The following is a 25,496-nucleotide window of genomic DNA, read 5'->3' as shown; positions in this document are numbered from 1 at the left end:
CCTAAAATTAACACCAAATTCTTAGATATAATCTTAAAGGTTTTGGCCAAATTTTTTTTAATTTTTTAGCCTTTTTTTAGCACTTACGTTAAAGCTCCTCCCCTCTATAAGGATTGTGGTTTGTTTTTTTTTTATTTTTTCCCTTTTTCTTTTTTTTTTGGTAGGTTGGTTTCAGGTGGTTTTTTGTGTTTTTTTTTTCTTGTGGTTTTTCAATGGAGGAAAGGCTATGGTATTGAGGTGAAATTGTTTAGCTGAAAATAGGGCTACCATATTAGCAGAGAATGTGACATTTTTAGGAGGAGAAAAAGTGATGGAAGGCTAAAAAATTGGTAGCTAACCCTCAGTTTTATTAACTTTTAATTTTTTATTCATTTTTTGATTGATTATTTTTAGTATTATTTTTAAATTAATCAAAATTCCAATTGAATTTGGGTTTAAGATTGTAAATAGGCCTTTAGTTGGACTTTGGGTCTTAAAAAAGATTTGAACTTGTATTGGGCCTTTAAGCTCAAATGACTCGAAAGTGAATTAGATCGGGTTTTAGTACATGTGAAATTTTGAATTGGACCTTTAAGCTTTCAAATGCAATTGACTTAAATTAAATTGTATCAAATTTGATTTAAGCAATCATGGACCATTTCAAATACTCAGATAAAATCAGGTGTCTATAGCCATGAATCTTTATTTTTATGCAAGGATATGGCATTTTGTATTGAAATCCTTTTATTAATGAAATATTATGATTGGCTGAGCAAAATTGAAATCTTTTTATTATAAAAGAAGATTGCTTGGCAGAAGCATCAATAGCTTTAGATGTTGGGAGAGCTTCTTCAAAAACCTTAAACCTTCCACTTTCGCTGCCTCCAATAACAGAGCTACTGGCACATTTCCAAATGGCAAGTCCAGAATCAAGAAGTCCAACCTCTCCTATTTCCTACAAAATCAAAATGTGAAATAAAACAAAAACCCTAGCCCTAGCCCTAATTTCATTTAACAAAAAAGGAAAAAACAAGGGAAAAGACATACCGAATGTGGTCAACCTACTCTTGAAGAAAATGAAACTTAGACCGTTCTCTCTTCTTATGAATTTGCTAAATAATCTTCTAAACCATTCTCTCTCTTCATGAATCTACTAAAAAGTTTAATATCCACATAATCTGTTCAAACATTTAAATAATTCCATGAATATAAGTTTGAAAGATTATGTGTCATACCATGTAAGAGTTACCATCAATTTAGATGATCCATCAGACAGAGAGATCACATTGACACACGTTTAAGCAATTGATGACTCAATTAGAACTTTTCAAATTTTAAGGACAAATATAGAATCTACCCAAAGTTTAGGGAACACACATGCTATTAACTTTAAGATTTTTTTAAATTTAATTTTTTTTAAGATTTACTTAAGTGAGAAGCATATCAACTACAATTATTATAATACAATTACTCAATCATAATTTAAAATTATGTGGCACTCATCAAAATTTTATATGGAACTTATATTTATAAGTGGTGGACATCAACATAATTCTTTACTATGATTAGATAATTACAATATTGTAATAAAAGAAATTGTAGGTGAAATGTACCCACTTGAGTGATATATGATCGACAGTTTTGCTTCCTTTGGTTATCACGTGTTGTTTTTATGTTTTTCATGTTTTTTTAATTTTTTGGGTATTTTTTTTTACTTTTTTTAATTCTTTAATAAATATTTTTAAAATTATAATAGTATAAAATTTTTAAATTTTTTATTTTTTATGTTTGAGATCTACTTACATCAAACTTTTTTTTGCTTTTATTTTTTTTATCCTTTTTAATTTTTTTTCATTTTTAAATTTTAAAAAAATTAATAAAACGCTTTTTATTTTTTTTTTAAGATCCACTTAATATCAATAGTATGTCATTTATTTGCTTTTTCTTTTTTCATATATTTTTTAAAATTATAAAAAATATTTTTTAAAAGATTGTATTTTTTTTATTTATGGAACCCACTTATACTAAATTTTCTTTTTTTACTTTTCTTTCTTACTCTTTTTTAACTTTTTATTTTTAAAAATATTTAATAAGGATTTTTAAAGTTTTTTTATAATCCACTTGGGTAATGCATGGTTAACAATACTATTACTTTTGGCTATCACGTGCCATTTTAACATTTTTTTTAAATTTTTTTCTTTTTTTTTTAGGTTTTTAAACTTTTTCTTTTAAATTATTTATTAAAAGTTTTTCAAAAGTATAAAATATATTTTTAAAGATTTTACTTTTTTGACACCCGCTTATACCAAACTTTCTTTTTTGGTTTTTCTTTTTTATCCTTTTTAAATTTAAAAAATATTTCACAAAGATTTTTTAAGATTATATTTTTTTATTGGACCTACTTGATAAAAGTGTTCATAATTCGGTTTTAATCGAATTAATCAACCAATCTAATTTAATTTGATTAATCAATCAATCATCAAATTAATTTTGATCAATTAATGAAAATAATTTTAGAAGTATTTTAGTTTTCAGTTAATTCGGTTTTCAAATCGAATTAATCAAAATTTTAACCGAGAATATAATATAATCCAAATATCAAATGAAAAATACATGAAATTGATCATTTTATTTCATAAATGGTTAAAGTTTTTAACATAATAATTTGATACTAGAATATGTTGTTGGATAATTTTATTTAATTTGTTAAAATATGAGAAATTAATAGTTTAAAATATAATTTAACTTAAATGTATTTATTATTCAGTTAACCAAACTGATCAAATTAAATTCAGTCTATTAATTTTTAAAATTAATAAATTTTGTTCGATTAATGATAACAAAATAATATAATTTAGTTAATTCGATTTTGAATAATTTGATTCGGAATTAACTGAACCAACCAAATGAACATCCTTTTGTTACTTGATACTTATGATATGTCACATGCTTTTATTTTTCATTTTTTCTTTCCTTCTTTTTTATATTTAATAAATTATTTTTTATATTTTTTGAAGACCCACTTAATATCAATAAATATGTTAGTATGCTATATGTTAAGTCAGTTGACTCTTTATTTTATTTTTCTTTTCTTTTGCTATTTAATTTCTACTTTTTTTTAATATTTGATATTTTAAAAGATATGTATTTAAAATTTTTTTTAATACGCGACAATTTGATATGATTATTTAAAATATATATTACTTGATTTTTTTATCTTTTGTCATTTTTTCCTATTTTAACAAAATTAAGTGAAATTTTTAATAATAAACTAATAAATAAGTATGACAAAACAAAATTTTTTTTTTACTTGCAACAACATGCAAGCACTCATCTAATTTAAATTATTAGTGGCAAATTACATTTTCGAAAGCGAGAGTAATATTAGGATAAGTGACTTTTTGTGAAGTTTGGTGTTGCACTTTTTTTTCCTTAGTCAATAATTGTATGATAATAAGGTTTGGTTTTTAATTTCAATTATCAAAATTTAAATTTTTGATAATCTTAGATATAAAAGAACAATAAGTCAAGGTGAATAAATATTTGGGGCCCACCACCCCTCAGATCTAATTCGGCAATGGCTTGGCCTTACAGCTTGTGGGTTTGGTTTTGACTAGCCGAAAACCCAGCTAAAATTGTAGGCTGCAGCCCATTTTTCTTGATGATTTTCCTTTGACGCATTGTATAGTGTGTACTCTTATTTTATTCTCCCATAATTTTCTCTACTACTATAAGTTCTCTTCAACTTCGTACCAAAGACATTTAGGCTGCTTGTGCTGTCTATTCCGCATTAAGTTCAAAGGCAGATTAATTTGTCACGATGACTAATTATTTTTATATTTTTATACTTAAAATTGTAGACATTGAACATTAATCATTGAAATAAAAATTTAATAAATCTATTCATAAATTATACAACTTACGATAACTAATTATTTTTATATTGACGTCTAAATTAAAGAAAAGAACAAAAGTTCATTTTCATAACAAAGGATTCTTCAAAGTTTATATACAAAATATGATTATAATCACAGCTAGGGATGCCAATGGGATGAGTTTGGAAAAAATAGAATCTTCTCCATCTCAGATTATATAATTTGTTTCCATCTTCATCTTCATCCTCATCATTATAAGTATGTAACGGTTATAAATATTTTTCGTATCCATTTTATTAAAAAAAAATAAACATTTCAATATTCTTTAAAGTAAGTAAAAACTAAACAATAAATATATCAAATAAAATGCGACACACATTAATGCAAATATAAATATAAATCATAAAAAATCAACAAATAAAATTTATAAAAAAGAAGTTTAATACAAATGATAATTCAAATGATGTTTTCTTGAAAATTTCACTTGATCAACACATAAATACATCATAAAAAAACCTATTGAAAATCAAATAAAAAAAACATTTATCATAATAATAATAATATTAACAATAACAACAACAACAATAATAATAAATAATTTAATTTAAACTTAATACATAAAATTTTTTTTATCAATGAGTATGTAATATACACATATTGCAACTCTTTTTCAATTTCAAAATCATCACTATGTGTGTAATATATACCTGTAGTTTTGATGTATTCATATTCTGTGAAAACCATTTTGACTTCAAGTGTTTTACTTGTAGAAGTCATTTAAGTGGCTCGATTGCTTTTTTATTTTTATTTTTTTTGTTTTAATACCATTCAATTTGCATTTTATTCAGTACATTTTGTTTTGTCCTACCTATTGCCAAATTCAGTTTCGAAAGATATTGAGGCCTTGTACATGCAATAAGCATCTGCCTGGACGGGATTAAGCAGCAAATAGTTAACCTCACCCCAAGTTCAAAGCCTATAAATTTATTTTGGGAGATGGATCTTTCCCTACTTGGGAAATATCCCGATCAATTATTGATTGATTCTTGTTTAAATGTGATGTTTTGCCCCTTTTATTAGACTTCCACGAGTCTTTTTATCATTTTTCAATGACGTTTTGGATAAAAGATAGTGTAATAATTCATGTGATTAGCTAAAATAATGTATTTTATTAACAGATTTGATCAAAAGAAGATGAGTTAAAGTGCAATAAGCAAAGAAAAATTAAAAGCTAAGTTTTTAAATATATAGAATTATATATAAATATATTTGATATAGGTACGGAATGAATATAATATTATTTGTTTTTATCTTTATATCGGATGAATATTTTTAAAATTATACATATTTTCGTTTTCATTCCAAAATTTCATACTTATACTCATTTTTATTAAAAAATAAATAAATTTTTTATTAAATTTGAGTAAAATTGATATTCTTAAACATAACTTGATTCGGCATATGCAATATTATATCAAATTTAGAATGCTCTAAAAACAAGAAGTATAAGCAGTTGGCATACATAGGATATACCATTGTGGACAACGTAGCATGACGGGTAGAAGATTTTTATAGGAAAAACAGTTAATTATGAGACAAAATCAATAAAATCTTTTAAATTTTGTGATCAAAATTTAATCTATTTTCTCATGGATGTTACTGTGGGAAGGAGCGTGGAAAGTTAAAGGAAAGAAAAAATTTTGGAATCTTGCAAAGTTTTTTTCTATTCTTTTGAACTACTTTTTTTTTTTTTTTCCCCTAAGAAAATGATAGGTTAATGTTCAATTCATCAACGAGGAAATCTACGGATTTGGAGTCATTGGAAAGTTGTCATAGGATTCCATTGTATAGGAAAAAATTATTATAATATAATTTTTCATTCTTACAAGAAACATGTCCTCAAAAAACTAATTATTATGTCGTATTAAAATAAAAAAGGTTGAAATCGAAAATTAATTTAATTAATTTATATAATTATTTCTAAAAAATAATTTTTTTTAATATTAAATCTTAGTATATGCAAACTCTAAACTATCTTCAAAATTCAAATGACTTTTTTGTAAAAAAAAAAAATTCAGATAATTGAAGTTTTAAGGTGATGCATGGATAACAAAATATTATCTAAAACCTGGCAGCTGATCATCGGCCAATGAGGATTTCTTGCTTCAAAGAACTCATCTTTGCTGTCAATTAGGAATATTCAAGTGGTAATATTTTTTAACACGTTGAATCATACTATTAACGGAGGTACGTGTAGGGAACCATAAAATAAATTGAAACTTGTATGGTCAAGATGGCAGTTGCCAAGTTTCTGACTTTCTTTGATTTATTTAAAACCCCGTAAATTTTATTTTAAAAAAAAAAAAAAACCCAGGATTACTTTTTCTTTGGTTGAACACAAGCACCATACCAAATTCAATGAGACTATCTCCCATAGGTTTTTTTAGCTATATCTATACCCCACTTGTTAGAAGTTACACAATAGTAAAATATCCCTACCCTGCCTTAGCCTCCGGTCCAACACCGTCTACGGTAGCCTCCGGTCCAACGCCGTTTCTGGAAGCCTTTACCTTCGGCAACCCAGTTACTTCTCCGTTAGCCGCCATCTCCGTCTCCGCAGCTTTCACCTGCTCTCGGAACTTTTTGTAAATGTCACTCTTATAAAATTTTCTTGTCCTAAGTACCAAAAAAATTGAGACAACAGTTCCAAACAATGTGGCAGCTGTAATTATAATGAAGGACAATTTGAAGCAGTGAACCCCATTGCAATTCAGATCCTCGCCAGCCTTCCTTACCAATCCCAGAGCTGCCATTTGCTTCCTAGCCTCTTTATCATACAAATTTCCAGCCACTCTTACATTAAGTATATAGGACCCAATAGGGCTGGCAACTGACCCAAAATTGTACAATGTAGAATAGTACTTGAGGCCAAATATTTCGGATATTATAGCAAAAAGTAGTGGCCATTGAGCCCCAAAACAGAACCCAATGATTACTGATGCAATATAAAGTCCAAAAGGGACACCGAAGGCTATCAAAAGGTGACCAACGCATGAGAAAAGCATGATCAAGGTGAGCATTAGAGGTCTAGGAAACTTGTACTTGTCCAAGAAAATTTCTGATACGAAACCTGATGTAACTCTGCCAAGATAATTCCATATACTCACAAGGGATACAAATGTGCTTATGCTTCTATTAGGGTACCCCAAGGAGGTTCCAAGCTGTCCCAAATTGTCAACTGCTGTTAAGGTACCCCCAATCCCACAAATTGTAGCTATGAAAAGAATGAACATGTCAAGGCTGAAAAGTGCCTGTAAAATTGTGTAGTCTTCCCCTCTGTTTGGTGGCTTGAATGCTGTTTTCCAGCAGGAAACATTGGCTTGATCATTGCTTGACTCGTTATCGGCTAAAATCTTTGCTGTGCTTGATGATGAGGGAACCTCAGTGTTCTCCGTGGACACCTCGGAACTTGGCTTCTCAGTGACAATTTTCAATGGAGAAGGATCGTTTAAGGCCCTATTCTTGGCCTCCCAAAGCTTGTATTCTTCCATAATCACAACCCCAAGTGGCAAAAACAGCAAGAAAACAACCATGGCAGCACTGCCACCATATTCAGGCCGTATGAAAACGAATCTTTTCTCTATAATGATAATAATCATCAGGAAAGAAGCAAGGCCAAGAGAGATGTAGAGAAATTTGTAAAAAACTTTGACCTCGTTAGTCTGGTGAGCCACCTTCATGATCCGAATTGTTCTGACAAAACAAAGTGAGATAGCAGCAGGAAGCCAACCAATAAGCAAAATCAAGGCCTTTGAATCATCACCATAAAAAGCATGGTACAATTGAGTTATGATTGCACCACTCAGGCCAACATAACCTTTCAGGATTCCCAGAACAACTCCCCGGCTTTCAGGGAAATTCTTGACACAGGTGACAAGAGATCCTGTGTTAGCGAAAGCTTGAGAATTGGCACCGATACAAATATACAAACACATGTGCCAAACTTGAGGTGTAGGAATCCTTTTGGTAACGGCCAACCAAATCATGAAGTACCCAAAAAAATTGAGTACTGCCCCAACGGATAGCACAAACCAGGGGGGTGTGACCTCTGCCATCAGGCCTGCAAGGACTCCAACATTGGTGCCTAAATCCTTGAAGAAACTGAGCAAATTGAGGGTGCTTTGATCATATCCTAACGATGTTTTAATTTCATTGGAGTAGAGGCCAAACATGTAGGTTGCACCAGCAGCAGACATGATCAACAATGATCCGAAAACCATTAGCCATGGTCCTGTTAGGATCTGAACAGCAAAGCTCCTCATGTTTGGCATTCCACCACCACCAAAACCTGGCCCCGCAACCACCATTTTTGCAAAAACTCTCTTTTGCTGGAGTGTCTCAACAAAAGATTAATGATTTAGAGTTTCGTTGTGAACTTATTTCTTAATATATAGACAAGGAAAAAAGAGTGCCCGTGAGTGCAAATGCAAGCAAAGAGAGAAATTGGAGTATAAAACAGTCTTTGGAGAGATTCAATAGTTGACTTGGAGAGTCTCAAGGAAACTTTGGATAAATTATTAATTACAATTTGTGATCCGAGACAATGATTAAAACACAAAATTTATGTTTGACGCACGATTAATATATACTTGTTATAAACAGTTAGTGAATTATATTTCATAGAAAAATAATTTTAAAAGCTTAAAATTTTTAAAAATAAATACAATTAATGCTAAAAATTATTAAAAAATAAATACACAAAAATATTATTATGTAATTCACTATAGCATTCAATACATTAATTATAAATCCTTAAATATAAATGGAAGGAAGAGGAATTTATTTATGGGTAAATCCCAAAAAATATTCTTTATTTGAAATATTATCCAAAATTAAATATTATTTATCATAATGGTAAAGATTGGGATTTGGGAGTAATTTTTGCCTTTTTTTTTTTTTTTTACATACTCGAGGAATATCTATAAGCCGCCAATTTCGACACAAGCTGTTAATTTGTTTTTTTCTTTTTCTTTCCTCTTCTTTCCTTCCTTTTTGGTTCATTTTTCATTTGGGGGTTGAGCAGTAGGAGTAGAGTAGAATTTGTGAAGGGAAATATCATAGGAATCAATGTCCCTGCCGGCTTTGACGTTTGCTGCTGCAATAACACCACCATTCTTTTCTCCCATTTAATCACCTAGGCTTAACACAAACTTTTTTTTTTCATTATAATTGTATTTCAGGATTAAATCAAATATGTCATTGTATCATGAGTTAACATTCTTATTTGTTATTGAATTTAATTTCCATGAATTTTATTGTTATATTTTTATATTTTTTAATTTTTTTAAAAGATAATAGAATTAATGATAATTTATTGGCATTTATTACATTAATAGAATATTATAAAATATTTCCAATTTGTTATTTTTTTTCTTAAAAAATTAATGAAATTATAGTTCAATGATAAAATTCCATAAAAGTGAAGTGCAATGAAAATTTCAATATTATATTATAGTATAGCAGTAATTTTCACCTTAATTACTTATATATATATATATATATATATTTTTTTTTTTTTTTCGGGCCTAACAAAATGGGTACATTTTGTTTTTAATTCACTATAAGTTTTAGAGAAAAAAAAATCTGAACATGAATTTTTTTGAAGTTTGAAAAGGAAAATGAATGTATTTTCAATGAAAAGAGTGGAGATTGAATCCTCTTTTTTGCAAAATTATGCCCAAAAATTTATTATTTATATTTGGGTACATAATATACTTTAAAATTGGAAGAAATTACAACAAATGTAATTCTTCTTTGGAATGAACACCCAGCTGGTTTATTTTAAAATATGATTTTAGATAAATATTTAGAAGAAACAAAAAATTAGACCTTAGGATATTCCTCTAACTCAGTTTGGGGGACCTTAGATAAAGTTTTCTCACTATTATTTAATTGATAAAATTATTTTTAATTTAATTTTAAAATATATTTAAAAGTTCATGAACCAAACCTTGGATAAGGGTTTTGAAAGGCCAGCCAAATCAACCCATGAACACCTCTACAAACAACTATACCTTTTAAGAAATTAATATTTCATTAATTATTTTAAAATATATTTCTTTCTAAGTCTATTTTGGATGTTTCTTTCTATAAAAAAACAAAAATTTATTTGTAATTTAAAAATTAAAAACTTGTACGGAAGATGGTGTGTTTTATCCTAGAAACAACTTGAAAAATGAGATTTGAATGAAGTTTCTTATGTGATGTTGGCAAAGTAAATTTTTTATTAAAATTAATTTAATCAAATTTTAATTAAAAAAATCAAACCACTAGATTGATTGATAGAGCTTGCCGAACAGAATAATACAAAATTTAAATAAATTTCACATGTTAAATACATTACATAAATAGGTTATTTAATAAAAATTTTGTGTTAAAAATTTGATCTATTTATCGAAATAGTTTACCAAGTACATCAATATTGATATTTAATTTAAGTTTTTATTCAATTATTTTAAATTTTAACGAGAAATTTTGTGAAATTCATTACCTAAAGAGTTTTAATTACAGGTTGGTCCTTGAGAAAATTCAGTGTAATAGCTGAAGACAATGACTCCTACAAATAAATCTCAAAAAAAAAAAAAAAAAAAACCTGCATTACAGCTAAAAAAGTTAACTTATGTTTTGTCTGAATTCATCGAACTTCATAGTTAATGCCTATGAAAAAATGACAACGTTGTTTTCAGAACCTTGTGAAAGCTTTAAATACACCTTATGCATCCATCAAATATTAATTAAAAAAAAAAAGAAAAAAACAGCATTTTCAACCCTTTGGAAATAAAAGAAATTCTGGGATGGATTCGAAATTTAAAAATACAAATAAGATTTTAGAATATTGTCATAACGATTTTGGGATCGTCAGACGTAAAATAAATTTTAAAATCGAGAACAATAAAATGGAGTCGTCATCAATCTTTGTTAGAGTGTGATTAACCACCTAAAAGTTTATCTTTTTAATAAAACTATAAAAACGGGTTTAAAGTTTATCAAAAAGATGAATTTCGGTCTACGAAAAATTAGGTTGAGTCCAAGAGTCGGTTACGTGTGTGGAAGGATTAACACCCCCACAACACCCATAAATTGGTACCATTTAATTACGCGTTATTTTCGATGTTGGATAAAAATAATTTTAATTTGAAATTTAACACTAATTCCCTTCATTTGAAAAAATAAAATTTTACTAAAAATTTTTATTTAAAAATATTGAGAAAATCTTTAAGTTAAAGAATTATCTTAAAATTCTTCAACATCTAAGTAGAATTTAAAATAACTATTTTCGCTTAAGATTTAACACAATAATCTTTAAAATGAAATAACAATCTTTGTAAAAAATAATTGTTAGTGACTTTCCAATATTTAAGCAAAGTACCAAGAATTATTTCTTTCGGAATGTTATTTTTATTTTATTTTATAATATCACAAAAAGATTTTTTTTAAGTATTCTTCTTTTTTATTATAAAATATTTTATTACCAAGTAGTAAATAAAAATTAAAGACAGAATAGTGCAAATAACTACTGATAATAACACGCTAACGTACGTATGTCAATGAATGTCATATAAAATGAAATGTAATTTAAAAGTTGGATTCTTAAGTATAATGAAACCACCCCGACTCTCCAACATCTAGGCAGAGCTTAGGTGCGACTGTTTATATTTAAGATCCCGATTTACTGTTATAATTTTTATTTATTAATCTTATTATTAGTGCGAATTAAGAAATCGTGTGAAAAGACTTAACGAAGTAAAATTTCTTAAATACCTCATCATCTAGGCGACATTCGGGAACAAATTGCTTCAAATGGAATTTTCACACATGTCCTTAGGATTTTTAAGAGGTTTTGAGTAAGGGCTTGAATAGATGTTTTGGAGGTTTGGTTTTAAGGTTTAGAGGGTTTTAAAGCTTGAATTTTAGAATATTGAAGGTTTAAGGTTTTGATTTTAGAGTTTGAAGATTTTAAGGTTTTGATTTTGAGGTTTGGGGTTTTGATTTAAAGGTTTGGATTTTAGGGATTTTGAATTTTAGGATTTTGATTTAAGAGTTTAAAGGTTTAGAATTTCAAATTTTTTGGGGTTTTGGATTTTAAGGGTTTCGGATTTTAAGTGGTTTGGATTTAAAAGATTTAAAGGATTTTGGATTTTTAGGGGTTTCAAATTTTTGGATTTTGAATTTTTGGATTTTGAATTTTAGGAGATTTTGGATTTTAGGGGTTTTAGAAACTTAGGATTTTGAAAATTAAGAATTAGTGTTTAAGGTTTCGCTTTTTTAAGAAAATACGAACATCTCTAAAAATCTCTAACATCTAGGCAGATTTTCGAAGCAACTTTGATTTTAATAATTTTTTAAAATTAATTTAAAATTTTCTTATATTTATTATTTTTTTATGAAAATTTATTAATAATAATTTCCAATATCTAGAAGGAATTATTTTTTAGAAAAATATTTTTTATTCCCTCCAACATCTAAACAGGGAAAATAATAATAATAAATAAATATTTTTTTGAACATTTTTAATATATATTTTAAATCGTTTTCATTTTTATTATTATTAAAATAATGAGACATTTATTATAACAAATTTAAAAATTTATCATGCAAGAATAAATAAAACAAACTCAAAATAACAAAAATAATAATATAAAAAAATTTAAAAAATTCAAAAAAAAAAAATTTTTACCTGAACTAGGCCGGTCAACGACCAGCTCGGTTGGACTGAAAAAGGGTCGATTTGGCGCCTGGTTGGGTTGAACTGTCTACGATTCACTCCGGCTCAAATCGGTTCAATTGGACCAATCAGCAGCCGTTGAAAGAACGGGTTCACGAGTCGGGTTGCAGGGATTTCGGGTCGGATCCGAGTCAACGCGCGGATCTTCTTGGTCGAAACGACGTCGTTTTGGTTCTTTGTTTTTTATATATAACCGAAAAAAAAATTTTGTTCATTTGGTTTCTGTTTTCAGAAAAAAAAAAAAAAAAGGGGGGGGAGAGCTTTGGGAAAAGCTCCAGAGCTCTCGTCGTCCGGTCCCCGGACCACCTCGTCGGCCGCCACCTAGGTCGTCGTCGGCGATCGCTGTCGGTGGTCACCGGTAGCCAAAAAATTACCAAAATACATCGCAATGCTCCTCTCAACCTCTTGAGTTCAGATCTGAGGTCCTTTTCGGGAGAACAATCCCCGATCGGCTTAGATCGGGGTTTGAACTTTTCTAACTTTGCTATTTTTTTTTTTGTAAAACGAAAGCTGATCTGATTTTTTTTGTTCTTGTAGGGAGCTCGACGCTGAGGTTCTTCCTTACGAGGAGGACTGTTTGTCTTTGTTTTTTTGTTTCTGTTTTTTAGTTTGCTGTTTAGATATGGGTTTTCATGAGAGGCTTGGGTTTTTTTTAGTGTGGGAGGCTAGGATTTTGGGTATTTAAAAGCTTGTTGAAAGGGAGGCTGTGTGTTCAAAAGAGCTTTCGGAAAGGGGAGTTTGAGAGAGCTTTTTGGGAAAAGAGTCCGAGAGAGCTTCGTTTTGAAGAAGTAAGGAGTTTTTAAGGAGTTCAAAAAGGGGATCTGGGTGGTTGTAGGGTGACTATAAGTGGGCTGGTCAGGGGCTAGTTAAGGGGCTGGTCGAGACCCCACCAGCCACCCTACTTTCTGTTTTTTTTTTCTTTTTCATATTTTCTCTTTCTTTTGTTTTAATAATAATTAATAATTATTTTTTAAAAAATATATATATTTATTTATTATTATTATTATTATTATTATTAAAATTATTAATGTTAATCTAAAATAAAAATTAATAGATCCAGATAAAACTGGTGTCTACAAATATCATCGTCATCGTGATCATAATAAAAATGGTTAAAGAAGAATATCCATTTTTGGGGAAAGGGGACAGCTGTTTAAAGGAAGCTTCCTCGATACTTACTTGCCCCAGCCGTCCATCCTTCCTTATTTGCTTGATCAATTAATTATTTATTAATTAAAACTTTTTAAAGTATTTACGTATGTTAATGTTAACATCATGTAGTACATATGATCAAGTTATCATTATTGTGCAATTAATCTTATAATTATGTGACTAAGTCAAATTAAGCAAAACTCATTGAATGAGATCAATGAATATCTATATATACTTTTTACTACAACTATAAATACGAATAACTGATATGTTATATTACAAGATATCGATATCGCTTGAATTTAGACTATACATCATATTACAGGCTATCGATATCATTTGAATTTAAATTATCTACATCAAAAATCAATTTGGGAACATATGAATGTATTCATCATTGATCCTAATTACTTATTTTTTCACCATTAAACTTGTGCAATTGATCTTTATAATCATGTGATGAAAGTCAAACTAACTGAATTATCATATAATATTGCTTTAATAAGATTCTTCAATCAGGACATGATCTGATCCATAAATACTTCTACTCGCAATTCCAATAGTCTAGTGGAAATTAAGCAATATTATAATAGCTTAATTATAATATAATGTTTCAATAGGGTTAACTAATTAGAACATGTGAAAAGCAATTAAAATTGTTAAGTAATAGTCAATAGTTTATGATTTAAGTATCAATGGACCTTTAAATTATTGTCCTCAATTTTTTAAGAGGAATTAATTGGTAGACTTTTGAGTATCCTAAAATTAAATCTAAAATCATCTAAATGAAAAGAGAGGTCATACCTGGCCAATTCATATATATAGCTTCAAACTCCTGTTTTGTTTAAATATGTTTTCATACTATGAAAACTTTTTTTTTTCATTTGGTTACAACTTACAATTTATATTATTTAAAAACTCTTTATAAAGCATTAATAATATTATTATTAAACAAAAATAAAAACCCAAGTTGTTATGTTTCAAATAATTTATTTCTAGGTCAACTTTTCATCAATTGAGACCCATAAGTTCCACAATAATATTTTATTCGACCCATCGTCAATTTTTTTTTTTGTTTCCTTCTTTGGGATCCCTCAATTATTTTTTTGTTACTAGCCTGAAAAGGCTACAGCCTTAGTATGTAATCTTCAAAATTGTTACTTCACATTAGGGATTTAATTTGAATATTTGACCCAGCAAGTATCTCAAAGATAATGTTTTTTTTACTTCATAAAATATTGAGCAAAACTACTTATTATATGGCAAACCTATAGTTTATTTTTTTTACCAAATTGTTAATTATCTCTCCAGATAATCAGACTTAGAATGTAAAGGTTCATGTATTATTGAAATCCAATAAGATTCCACCTATAGTTTTTAAACTTTTGCTTAATTTCATTGTCCTCTACGATAAAAAATTATCATCCATGATTTTTTTAAAAATATTATAGATATATCTCTCATTGAATATATGTTAAAGTGATGAGAGATCGATTAATTCAATTTATTCGGTTATTAATTTTAAAAATAAAAAATTTATCAAATTAATCAACTAAACTACTTTATTTAATTGATCATTATTAAAACCAAACTAATCAATCAAATTGGTTGGACCCGGTTTATACTTACCTCTAATCATGTTTACCGTAGAGTGTACGGCATAAGAAGTGTAACAATAATACATATGTGCAATTCCTTCATCTTTTCATTGATATTAATTACTTAAAATCATATATACTACAAAAACTGATAAGTATGAACAAAATACCAAACATCACCATCAATTAGAAATGTATTCTTAACTGTAATAATCACGTATAGTTTATTTGAGGATGCCCTACGGCCTTATCAGATTTTCAAACAAAAAACTATAGTTAATGACCAGAATTTGTTGAAACAATTTGATCATATGTATGTTACACGTCCCACAAAATAATGGGATTGATTGTTTATTTACAGTTATTTAAATGGATTTATGGATTTGATCTGGCTGGAAGTAGCCTTCAAGTGGGATTTGAGAGGCTACCAAACCGTCTTGAACTGTTGAACATGCAATTTTTAGTCAACCGTATATGTCGTACAAGCAAGATCAATAATCGAAAGCAATTGAATTATTACAACACACACGATGACTTTGAACATATCATCTTTTAGTGGAAAATTAGAAAATATGGTTTAAAAATGAGACGTAAATTTACACGTCTTAAATTTGAATTTTTATTTCAAATATTTATTTAAATTCAAATTATACGTGTTTTACGATTATATGTTCTATGACGTATCATATTTTTAAACTTGATGTTAGCTTAGAAGAAAAAAGGGTTTGACGTTAATATTCCAATTGAAGATTCCATCTGGAAAAGGACTTGGAAAATGATATATATATATATATATCAATGGCAAAATGAACTGCATGTATTTGGCAGGAAAAAAAAATGAATAAAATGAAGAACCTGCTTCACTGGATGAATCTAGCAATTTCAGTCTAAACCAAACTCTTGAAATGGTGGGAATACTTTTAAAACTAAACAAGACTTAAAAAAACGTGCAGATTCTTTAGAAAAAATAAAGAAAAATGCTGATAGAATATGATATAAGGAGATTAAACGATGAATATTTCTTCTGATATTGATTTAATGGTAAGGGCTTAGATTCTTGAGAAAAATGAATTTGGATTAGCTGTCAATGGACATTAAGCAAAAATTATTCAAAGATTTGAACTGAAGAAACCCCTTTTTCTAATGCATGTGATCTTGAAACTAAATATTGATTCTAACGTACAGAATCAGCTCAATTTGCAATTAAACTTTCTACTTAAACTATCCCTTGTTCTAGTTCATGTGCAGTTCAATTAAAAATATCAATAATCATATTAAAAATTTTATTAAAGATACCTAACATTTTTGTCCAAAAATGAAAAATTATAGAAGAGCCATAATTATCCTACAAAAATTCTCCCACGAGATTATGAAAAAAAAAATTCTTTTAGAACATTGTTGAAATTTTTAATTAAACTTCACTGATACGATAAATAAAAAGATATGTGACAGAATTCTAACTATGCTTGCAGAGTAAAAAAAAAAACTCTACCATGATGTATAGAATAAAACTTCTATATTATTATGCCACGAAGATTGAATTTCATCATCACATTGTCAAATTCGAAAACAAAAAGAAGACAACTTGCTAGGATTCCAAGTATCATATAGCAGCAATGCATTACCAAAATGTGGAGGCTGTTAGTGAACTGAGATATCACTTCTTTGTCAATGCAACACATTTTTCATTTATAGATCAATTGCCTATATCTTTTTGGAACCAAAAGGTCAATGCCAGTGTCTCAACGGCATCTTTTGCAATCCTTTTTTTCATCCTACCCCCACAAATCATAAAGGGGACATTGTTGAATATTCTATATGGAAATAACAAAAGAACTAGAAAACAAGAAAGCATCTTTGTCATCGAGGACCAGTTGCACGCATGAATTTCAAAAGTTGTGGTCTCATTGCTAAATTGTTACATCTGTTTTGAATTTTCCTCATCAAAAACTTGATTTTCTACTTATCACATGAGTTATTGCCCGCTAGAAATGCTTAATGACCTACACATTTAGGATGTGTACCGCTTTGGAGGATAACCACAGGTTTCTCAGTCCAAACCATGTGGACAACGAATCCAACAGGCAAAGTAAAAGATCCCTATCTTGTCTTGAATAAATTCCTTTTGTTATATAGGATAGTTTTAAATGGTGACTCAAATTCTAATTGAAATCTGTTTGCATTTCGATGGAATTTTATTTATTTAGTGATTAAGTTTATTTAACGGATAGATATATTAATAGATAATAATTTTTAGCGAATATAAATTTTTGGAGATCAAGTAAAGGAAAGGGTGGATGGATTTTAGCTTTTAAAATTAATGAAAGTTGTAATCAATCTATTATCTGCATACATTTATCCATTAAAACACTAAAAAGCTTACAAATTAGGTTTGTTTTGCATTTAGAAATAATTTTTTTATGCGTGTTATATTCTTTGTAATATTTATATTTATAATGATTTTTTATTTCTTATCCGTGCATGTAAGCAATTGATATCAATTCATATTAAATGTTATTTCTTTTGCGTGTATAATTTATTTCATGTTGATTTTGGTGTGAAATGCCTTTATATTTAAAAATCTCAACGGATATATATTAACATAGAAGCTTCTTGTTCATATAGGATAAGGAAAGATTAAAGATTACGAGTATGATTTTCTTAGATTTTATTTATAGAGAAACAATAAATTATCCTATAATAAGACTCACTACTCATAAGAAATAGTTATTATAAATTTAATTATTATTTATTACCTCCATGTCATATGTGAGTAGATTATCCTATAATAAGACTAACTAATCATAAGAAATAAAATTATTATAAATTTAATTATTATTTATTACCTCCATGTCATATGTGTCTAGTCAAACTATCATATTTTAGGATTGTGCGACAATATGATACTTCATGATGAGAGAAATAAATTTTTTTTTAACTCATTGAATAAAGGATTAAAAAAAAATTTGAATTTTCATCGAAAATAAAATCGAAAGATAGAAACAAGATTTATAAATGAGACATGGATTAAGGAATACAATTTGCATAGATTTTGTTTATGAAAAAATGTTGAAGTATCTCACATCAATTAACTACTCATAAAAAATAAATGATTATGTTTTTTATTTATTATCCACTTTTCAGATAAAATCATAAAACAGAACTATTGGATAATATGATATTTTATGATGCAAAAAATAATTCGGCAAATGGTACTTAAAATATGTATTTAGTAAAATTTATTAAATTTAGAGTTTAAAATTTAAATATCTGTAATTTTTTTCTTGATATCTTTTATATTTATATTCATCATTTAATAATTTTTAATAATATACAGTAATATAATAAAAATATAAAAATAATACGATCTAAAATTTTTATAAAAATTATATATAAATATGATAAAAAAATTTTAAAAATATTTTTATTTTATTTATCAATATTAATTATAACACAATAAATTTTATATTTTATATAAATTAAATATAAATACATAAATTATTATATCTATTTTATATTAAAATTTATTTTATTAAAAAAAAAAGCAACTGGTCATAAAATCCAGGAAACATCAATATTACGCACCGCTTGCATCATCAATTCGAAAAAGAAACAATCTTATTGCACCGTTTTTCTTGTCTTGCTTCAAAGTCGACACGCTAAAATTCGTAGGCAACTCCCTAATTCTACATTGCTTGCTTTTCCAGAAGGATAAAATATAATATAAAAAAATATAACAGAAGGAAGAGGGAAAGCAAGTCGAGCACACCTATACAACTATTCTACTAAATTTTGTCAGCAAACAATCAATAGTCAAAGTGCTCACACAAAGAGGAAAGAACTCACACGTGTATTTTTGTAGTGTACACTCATCTTCTTAGTTGAAAAGGTTGGAGGCAGAGTATCCATTTGATTATAATAATTTAAGTAAAGTATTGGCATTCAAAATTCCAAATTGGGTTGTTGGAAACGGTTTGAATTTCCATCTTCACAGTCATAAATTTCCAAGATTTGTTGATGGGGACAAAATACATGGAAGCAGGCCAGGCCATGAACTTCCAACTCTCATTCCTAAATTTAAGCCTCTGATAAGATTACGTCTGAATTTTAAAATGCAACTTTTGGATGCAAACACAATGCTAAACATATTATAATTTATGGTAAAAGCACTTTTTGACAATTAAAAATGAATTTACTGCAAAAGCTAATTGAAATGTACAATTAAATTTATAATTTATAATTTAAAGAAAAAATTATCGAATTCTCAATTATTTATTTTTAATAAAAATAACTTATTTTTTATTTCTTCACAATAATTTTTGTTTCAACACAATTTTTTCGAACCGAATTTTTTTTCGATCATAACAACAATGTCAAATAGACCTTTAACCAAACAAGTTTACTTATTCCGAGGGAAAGGGATTTGGACCCACTTCTTAAACAGGAGAAAATATGCACCAGCTATTGAGATTCGAACCTGCCCCTAGAAAAAAGAGAATAGATACGCTTTCCATTGAATCAAATACTCGAATACCATTTTACCTCAGTTTTGATGACTAAATGAAAATGTACTGATGTAGTGAAAAATAAGTGAACTGAGAGAACAGGTTCTATAATTAAGCAAACTTGCATAAGTTAAATCCTACCATTCATAGAAATTCCCGCATCCTACATGATTGATCGACAAAACAAGTACCTAGCACACTGTTCAGACCTAAAGTTGAATGAAAATCATGACAACACTTAATAGCGGTCAAAGGAAGAAGGGCGGCCTCCCCTGCCCGGACGATCATAAGGACCAGCCCTGTTCCTGTAGCCTCTTCCATCATTGCGTGCTGGCCCTCCACTTGCATACCTATCATTACCTCTTGAAGCAACATCTCGATACCCTCTTTCTTTGCCGTAACCATTCTGAGGTAAACGATCTGAACCACCATTACGATCAAATCGATCTCCAGTGGGGGCATACCTGCATAGATCGCGGAAGAATTAGAATCTCCTAAGAAAAGCAAATCTGGATTCCGCATGAATAGGAGTAGGGTTTTAAGGCTAGAGTGTAAAACCTAATATAATGTCACAACATCATACCGAAGTACTTTTCAAAGCACATGTTAAAATCAGTCTAACAGCGATAGTATTAACCAAAAAATTAAAGATAGGTAAGACAGATGACGTGAAAATGTGCAGAGAATTTCTCATTCCGCAATAACATTAGGTAGAACCTTATACCTGTCACCAAGATAACGATCACGGCTTCCATATCTATCATCTCTGCTGTCAAAACGGTTCCTGTCTCCATAGCGTCCACCATCATAACGGTCATCCACATACCGATCACGATCTCTGAAGCGATCACCACGGTCATCAGCCCCTCCATACCTTGAGCGTGAAGAAAACATGCCGCCACTCCCACCTCGGCCACCACCAGTTGAAGGGCAATCTCGGGCCCAGTGCCCAAAGCGCCCACATTTGAAGCATTCATCCTGTCCTACAGGCCTATCTCCACCTGCATAGCCTCCCCTGCCCCTTGATGAGTAACCTCCTCTATAGCCATGGTCAAGATCTTCACCCATTTTAGGTTGAGCCTTGTTCACTGAGATGATGCGTTCTCCAAGCTCTCGTCCATGCATCTCCCTGATAGCTTCATCCATGGACCGGTGATCAGAAAATGTAATAAATCCAAATCCACGCGGGCGTCCCGTATCTCTTTCCAACATGATCTACAGACATACAAACACAAACAAAAAGCTAATGCCAAACAAAGAAAATGTAAAGCAAGTACAACATATTACATATATATTATACAACATACACTAGCATTTTATCATGGAAGAAACAAATAAGTAGCATACATCATTTGTACACTATAGGATGGAAAAAAAAAATAACATGCACAAAATACCCTACGGATAAGACTACTAGAGGTAGATCAGAAGCCTAAGCTCATGATGAATCCATGCTCTGCAGCTTGAGACATTTAATAAATTTGAAGAACATCACTCCAGACAATTATGTGTCAGATCTATTGTGCATCTATCACTTACAAAACCAGATAGTTCAATTTTATTCAAGAAGAAAAAAAGTGAAAGGAACATGGTGTTATTGGGTAAATTGTAAAACTCATAAAAACAAAATATATTTCCAATAAAAATTCATCAACTTCAACCATGGAAATGAAATAAGTGGATTTCAGAACCATGGTCTGCACAAATAGTACTTGTACTAAATAGTAAGGGAAAGGAAAGAACGAAACATAACTTACTTTCTCCTTGTTATAGTGGGTAAGGCATCAACATGTGTTTGATATTGCAAAGATTCTTAAAACAAAACAGAAGATACAGCACATTTTTCCTTTTTCTGATCTGATAAAATAGGAGTATTCTGACCTGACCTCATTTCCCACATGATCTGACATAACAGTTTATGCATAAGTTATCATAATCCACATACGGTCATAAAAATGGTTTTCTTTCTGATTTTCCTTTTCTCTCTTCCTCTCTCCTTTTAATACAAATTGGACATCCTGATTAAACCGGTGCTAGCCAAAATCAATCTTTGCCAAGCTAAAAAACATTTCTCATATCAACTGGTTTGTCTGCAATCTATAGATCACATAAGAAGCAGATACATCATCACGCCTCATCACAAGTTTTCTTCAATTTGGAAACCAAACCCAAACTAGCTGCTTATAGCGATTGGCTAATCCAGTCAGCAGGGATGCCAATAGGATCAATGACACATGGTCAGAGTAGCAAAACTTATTAAAATCAAGAGAACAATCGCCCCCGCGACATGACTTGCTAAAGAAATGCATATCCTGGTGAACTTAGATTATATTTGCAGACATAAGCTACACTATAAAGGTGTATTTCTCAAATCCATGTGCCATCAGTTTAGGACGAGAAATCGAAAAGCTGGCTCAGCCGACTGCCATAAATATTGAGACCAATATCTTACAGGTCCAGCATTTTTGGGTCGCACAAGTAGATAACTTAGAAAAGGCTCTTGTTATCAAATCTGAAGGAGATAATGAAGTCACTGCAATGCTACAAGCATCCAACTGAATCCTACAGAGAGTGCTGGATCTATTATCTGTCATACAGATGCAGTCCTAGTAGAAGAACACATTTGGATCTCAGAATAAATACAATCTAGTTCCTGAGGCTTCCATTGGAGACGAGCAAAAGAACAAGAAATTGGGGTTTAATATATCAATTGGCTGAATAGTGATACAAGCATGCAAATGTAAGATTTGAGCTCCCTATATGAATATTCATGGATTAGGTCTTAAGACTGATCTGAAACTCACTTTTAACTAGTTTAGAAGGTTAGATAAGAGGAAAGATTAACACAAGTGCATCAATACTCCAATGAAAATAGTGAAACCTTTCCTGAACATGTTCAAAACTAATCCAGTACTGACTTCATTTCTGAATCAATTGGGAAATTCAAAGCAAATCAAAAGAGAAATCTTGACAAAGTGAGGCACAAAAGCTGGATCTTGAACCAAGGGCTCACCACGTCAGCAGAAACAATGATGTCAATCCCATCCAAAAGCAGGTAACTTTTACCTCAGGAAAACTGCATAATCGTGCATTAGCAAAACACAATTGCGTTGAATCTTAGCCATCATTCAGAACATTATGGCCCAGAAAACAGGAGGCTAGAGAGTAGAGACAAAGATGACACACAAGCACACTCCATAACTAAAAAGGTCAGGCACGTTAGAATTGTATGGCAACATAAGGCTCCACAAGTACTTCACCACAAAGAAAGGTACACAAATGCTTCATATACCCTACAAAAGTAAAAAATTGCCTGACAACCCTCTGGGTCCTCTTGGAAGGCAAAATGATACAAATCAGTACTCATTTCTTGTCCATGATGAACAAGGGCATTGGTCTTGCCATAAATTTTTCGGAAGCTAACTCCAAAAAATTCTTCATTGTGATGCTTTAGCACAGACAGCCACTTAAGAAACAAGAAATATTTCTTTAGACAGCCTCAATGATCATTTTTGGCTCTTCAAAAGTAAATTTCACAAAGAAAGCAAAAACTTATGGCTTATGGCTTCATGCAAGGATCCTTTACTCCAAATAGATCTGTTTCTCAATAAATAATTTAAAAGACTCTGTTTTAACTTCAGCCCCCCTCCATGAACCATACCCTTAAATTTAAATGAATTCATTGTGCTTGAACATCAGAAATACAGATGACTTTGCACTTCAACAACTTGATGCAGTCACCCTGACCAAAAACACTCCTTAAAGAACCGATCCACAGCATGTCAAAATGTATTTACCAGCATTTCAACAAGATAAGAGACAAGTAACAAAAATTAATATGATAATGAAAAGAGAAAGAAAAGCAAAACAAACATATTAGTTACAGCCCAATATCACATAAGCTTGTAAAAAAGGTTCTACAATTGACATATGCAAGCAGTTTCTCTCTATCAGCAACAATTGTGTAAAACATAGATAAGAGACTTGTTATGGTGGCATGTTTAAATTATCAAGGAGAGTTTGACATGATAACCATCTTCCAAAAAAGAGGCAACATATCATTAAAAAAAAGAAAAGTAACAAAATATAGTCAAAGAAGTGTCAATAATGGCAAAATATGAGTTTCGCTTCTCAATAGTTTAGTTCTCTCTTTTGCCTTTTATTGTTACAAATCTTGTTAATGCTTTGGGTTAAATACAGGAATAATATTCACATAACCAAGTTTAGGCAAGGAAAAAAGTAAAGTTCAACTGGGTGTTAAAATCTTGTGCTAGTGAATATATTAAAGTCACGTAAATCTAGATAAAAGATTGAAGTCTGAGTTTTTGCCTGCATACATTGTGTTAAGTATATGAAGGTTATGAAACACCAGCTCTATGAAAACTGTTCACTTTTGAAAAGCATGTCCAGGGCACAAGTTTCTGACACCAACAATAGAACAAAACAAGATTGAATAATTACAAAAACAATTTCTTTTGAGATGAAAGTCAAACAAAAAAAAGGAGAAGATAAAGAGAATTGCACTCATACTTGACATGCACTTCAAAAATTAGATGCAGAAAAACCAAAACTTTTTCATTTTCTTTTTCAACCAAATCCAAAAAATAAAATATTGAAAGACCATGTTCAACAACTAGATGCACCTATTTTTTCACTTGACAAAAATACAAGTTACCGAGCAAATTCAGCAATTCACTGCAATTGACCTACTTGAGAAGAAAATTCTCACATACAGAACATAGTAAATCAAAATCATAGACCCAAAATTAGAATTTTGAGAATGATAGTATCACTTAAAATGACAAAACCCAATTTGAAACTAAAATGATATAAAAGCTCCAACACAAACTTCAATATTGAAACTAAACACAATACAATTCAAAAAAAAAAAGAAGAACCAAAGAAAACCAATTTGCCTAAGCACTGAAATAACTTAAATTCAACAACTAAAAATAGAATATTCAACCAAAGTGAAGGCACATTCAACAACCCTTTTTCCCACAAACTTCAAAACTAGCTAATTTCTCAATTACTCTTCAATTTTCTAGGCAATAAAAAATAATGCAAAAAAAAAAAAAAAGACAGAAATAAGAAAAGGAAAACATTTTATTTTAATTTTTTAAAAAAATAAGGGTACCTGCGATTCAAGGATTTTGCCAAAGCGACTAAACGCATGCTCAAGCTCTCGTTCCGAGACATCCCATGATAATCCTCCCACAAATATTCGGTTCTCTTCTTTCCCCGCCATCCCTCACGTAAAATTCCTTTTCTCTTTCTTTAAAAACCTGCAAAATAAGAGAATAAAGAAAATTCTTTAAAATATAACAAAACGTCTGCTTGTCTCCTGAGAAAATCCTAACTTTCCCACGAAAAAAAAGGGAAGAAAATTGTTTTTTGGTCTACCTCTGTTGGCTTTTGGTGTTTCAGTGAAATTCTGAAAACTTTTTTTGGGGGGGAATTTTATGAGAAACCCTAGACAATTATGAAAGGGTAAAAAGATTTTCCCCTTGGTTGTTGTACTTTTTAGGAATGGGCCTAAAGGTACAATACTTGTAAGAGGAAGATTGAGCCTTTATGTTATGGACTGGCCACTGTACTTCCT

General features: G+C 29.7%; 2 protein-coding genes across 4 annotated transcripts; both read right to left on the bottom strand.

The window, feature by feature from the left end:
- Positions 1–6,210: 6,210 nt before the first annotated feature.
- On the bottom strand, positions 6,211–8,336 carry LOC111309864 (protein NUCLEAR FUSION DEFECTIVE 4-like). The gene has a single exon (XM_022908861.2). It carries the CDS (start codon positions 8,219–8,221, stop codon positions 6,350–6,352), a length of 1,872 nt encoding a protein of 623 aa, XP_022764596.2. The 5' UTR covers positions 8,222–8,336; the 3' UTR covers positions 6,211–6,349.
- An 11,633-nt stretch (positions 8,337–19,969) lies between these two features.
- LOC111310354 (glycine-rich RNA-binding protein RZ1C-like) lies at positions 19,970–25,453 on the bottom strand. Of its 3 annotated transcripts, none has more exons than XM_089748504.1 (5): positions 25,298–25,439; positions 25,032–25,179; positions 21,652–23,652; positions 20,619–21,109; positions 19,970–20,358 (listed from the first exon to the last, which is right to left on the bottom strand). In XM_089748504.1, exons 4-5 carry the CDS (start codon positions 21,104–21,106, stop codon positions 20,133–20,135), a joined length of 714 nt encoding a protein of 237 aa, XP_089604630.1. In that variant the 5' UTR covers positions 21,107–21,109; positions 21,652–23,652; positions 25,032–25,179; positions 25,298–25,439; the 3' UTR covers positions 19,970–20,132. The 3 variants fall into 3 exon arrangements, with proteins under 3 accessions (XP_089604630.1, XP_089604631.1, XP_022765467.1); XM_089748505.1 differs by having other exon boundaries at positions 21,652–23,636; XM_022909732.2 differs by lacking the exon at positions 21,652–23,652 and having other exon boundaries at positions 25,298–25,453.
- Between the last annotated feature and the right edge of the window lie 43 nt (positions 25,454–25,496).

Source organism: Durio zibethinus, chromosome 19 (genome assembly GCF_047325235.1).
Source record: "Durio zibethinus cultivar Kanyao isolate XHJ-2024 chromosome 19, ASM4732523v1, whole genome shotgun sequence".
Lineage (NCBI taxonomy): Eukaryota > Viridiplantae > Streptophyta > Magnoliopsida > Malvales > Malvaceae > Durio > Durio zibethinus.
The sequence above is the reverse complement of the archived record's forward strand: the minus strand, read 5'-3'. Positions and strand labels throughout refer to the sequence as shown.

Excerpts from the sequence above, each read along its gene's own strand:
- LOC111309864 (XM_022908861.2), bottom strand. The coding sequence starts at position 8,221 with ATGGTGGTTGCGGGGCCAGGTTTTGGTGGTGGTGGAATGCCAAACATG.
- LOC111310354 (XM_022909732.2), bottom strand. The coding sequence starts at position 25,142 with ATGGCGGGGAAAGAAGAGAACCGAATATTTGTGGGAGGATTATCATGG. Across the intron at positions 21,110-25,031 it reads GCAAAATCCTTGAATCGCAG|ATCATGTTGGAAAGAGATAC; the intron begins GTACCCTTATTT and ends GTATGTCTGTAG. Across the intron at positions 20,359-20,618 it reads GATCGTTATCTTGGTGACAG|GTATGCCCCCACTGGAGATC; the intron begins GTATAAGGTTCT and ends CGATCTATGCAG.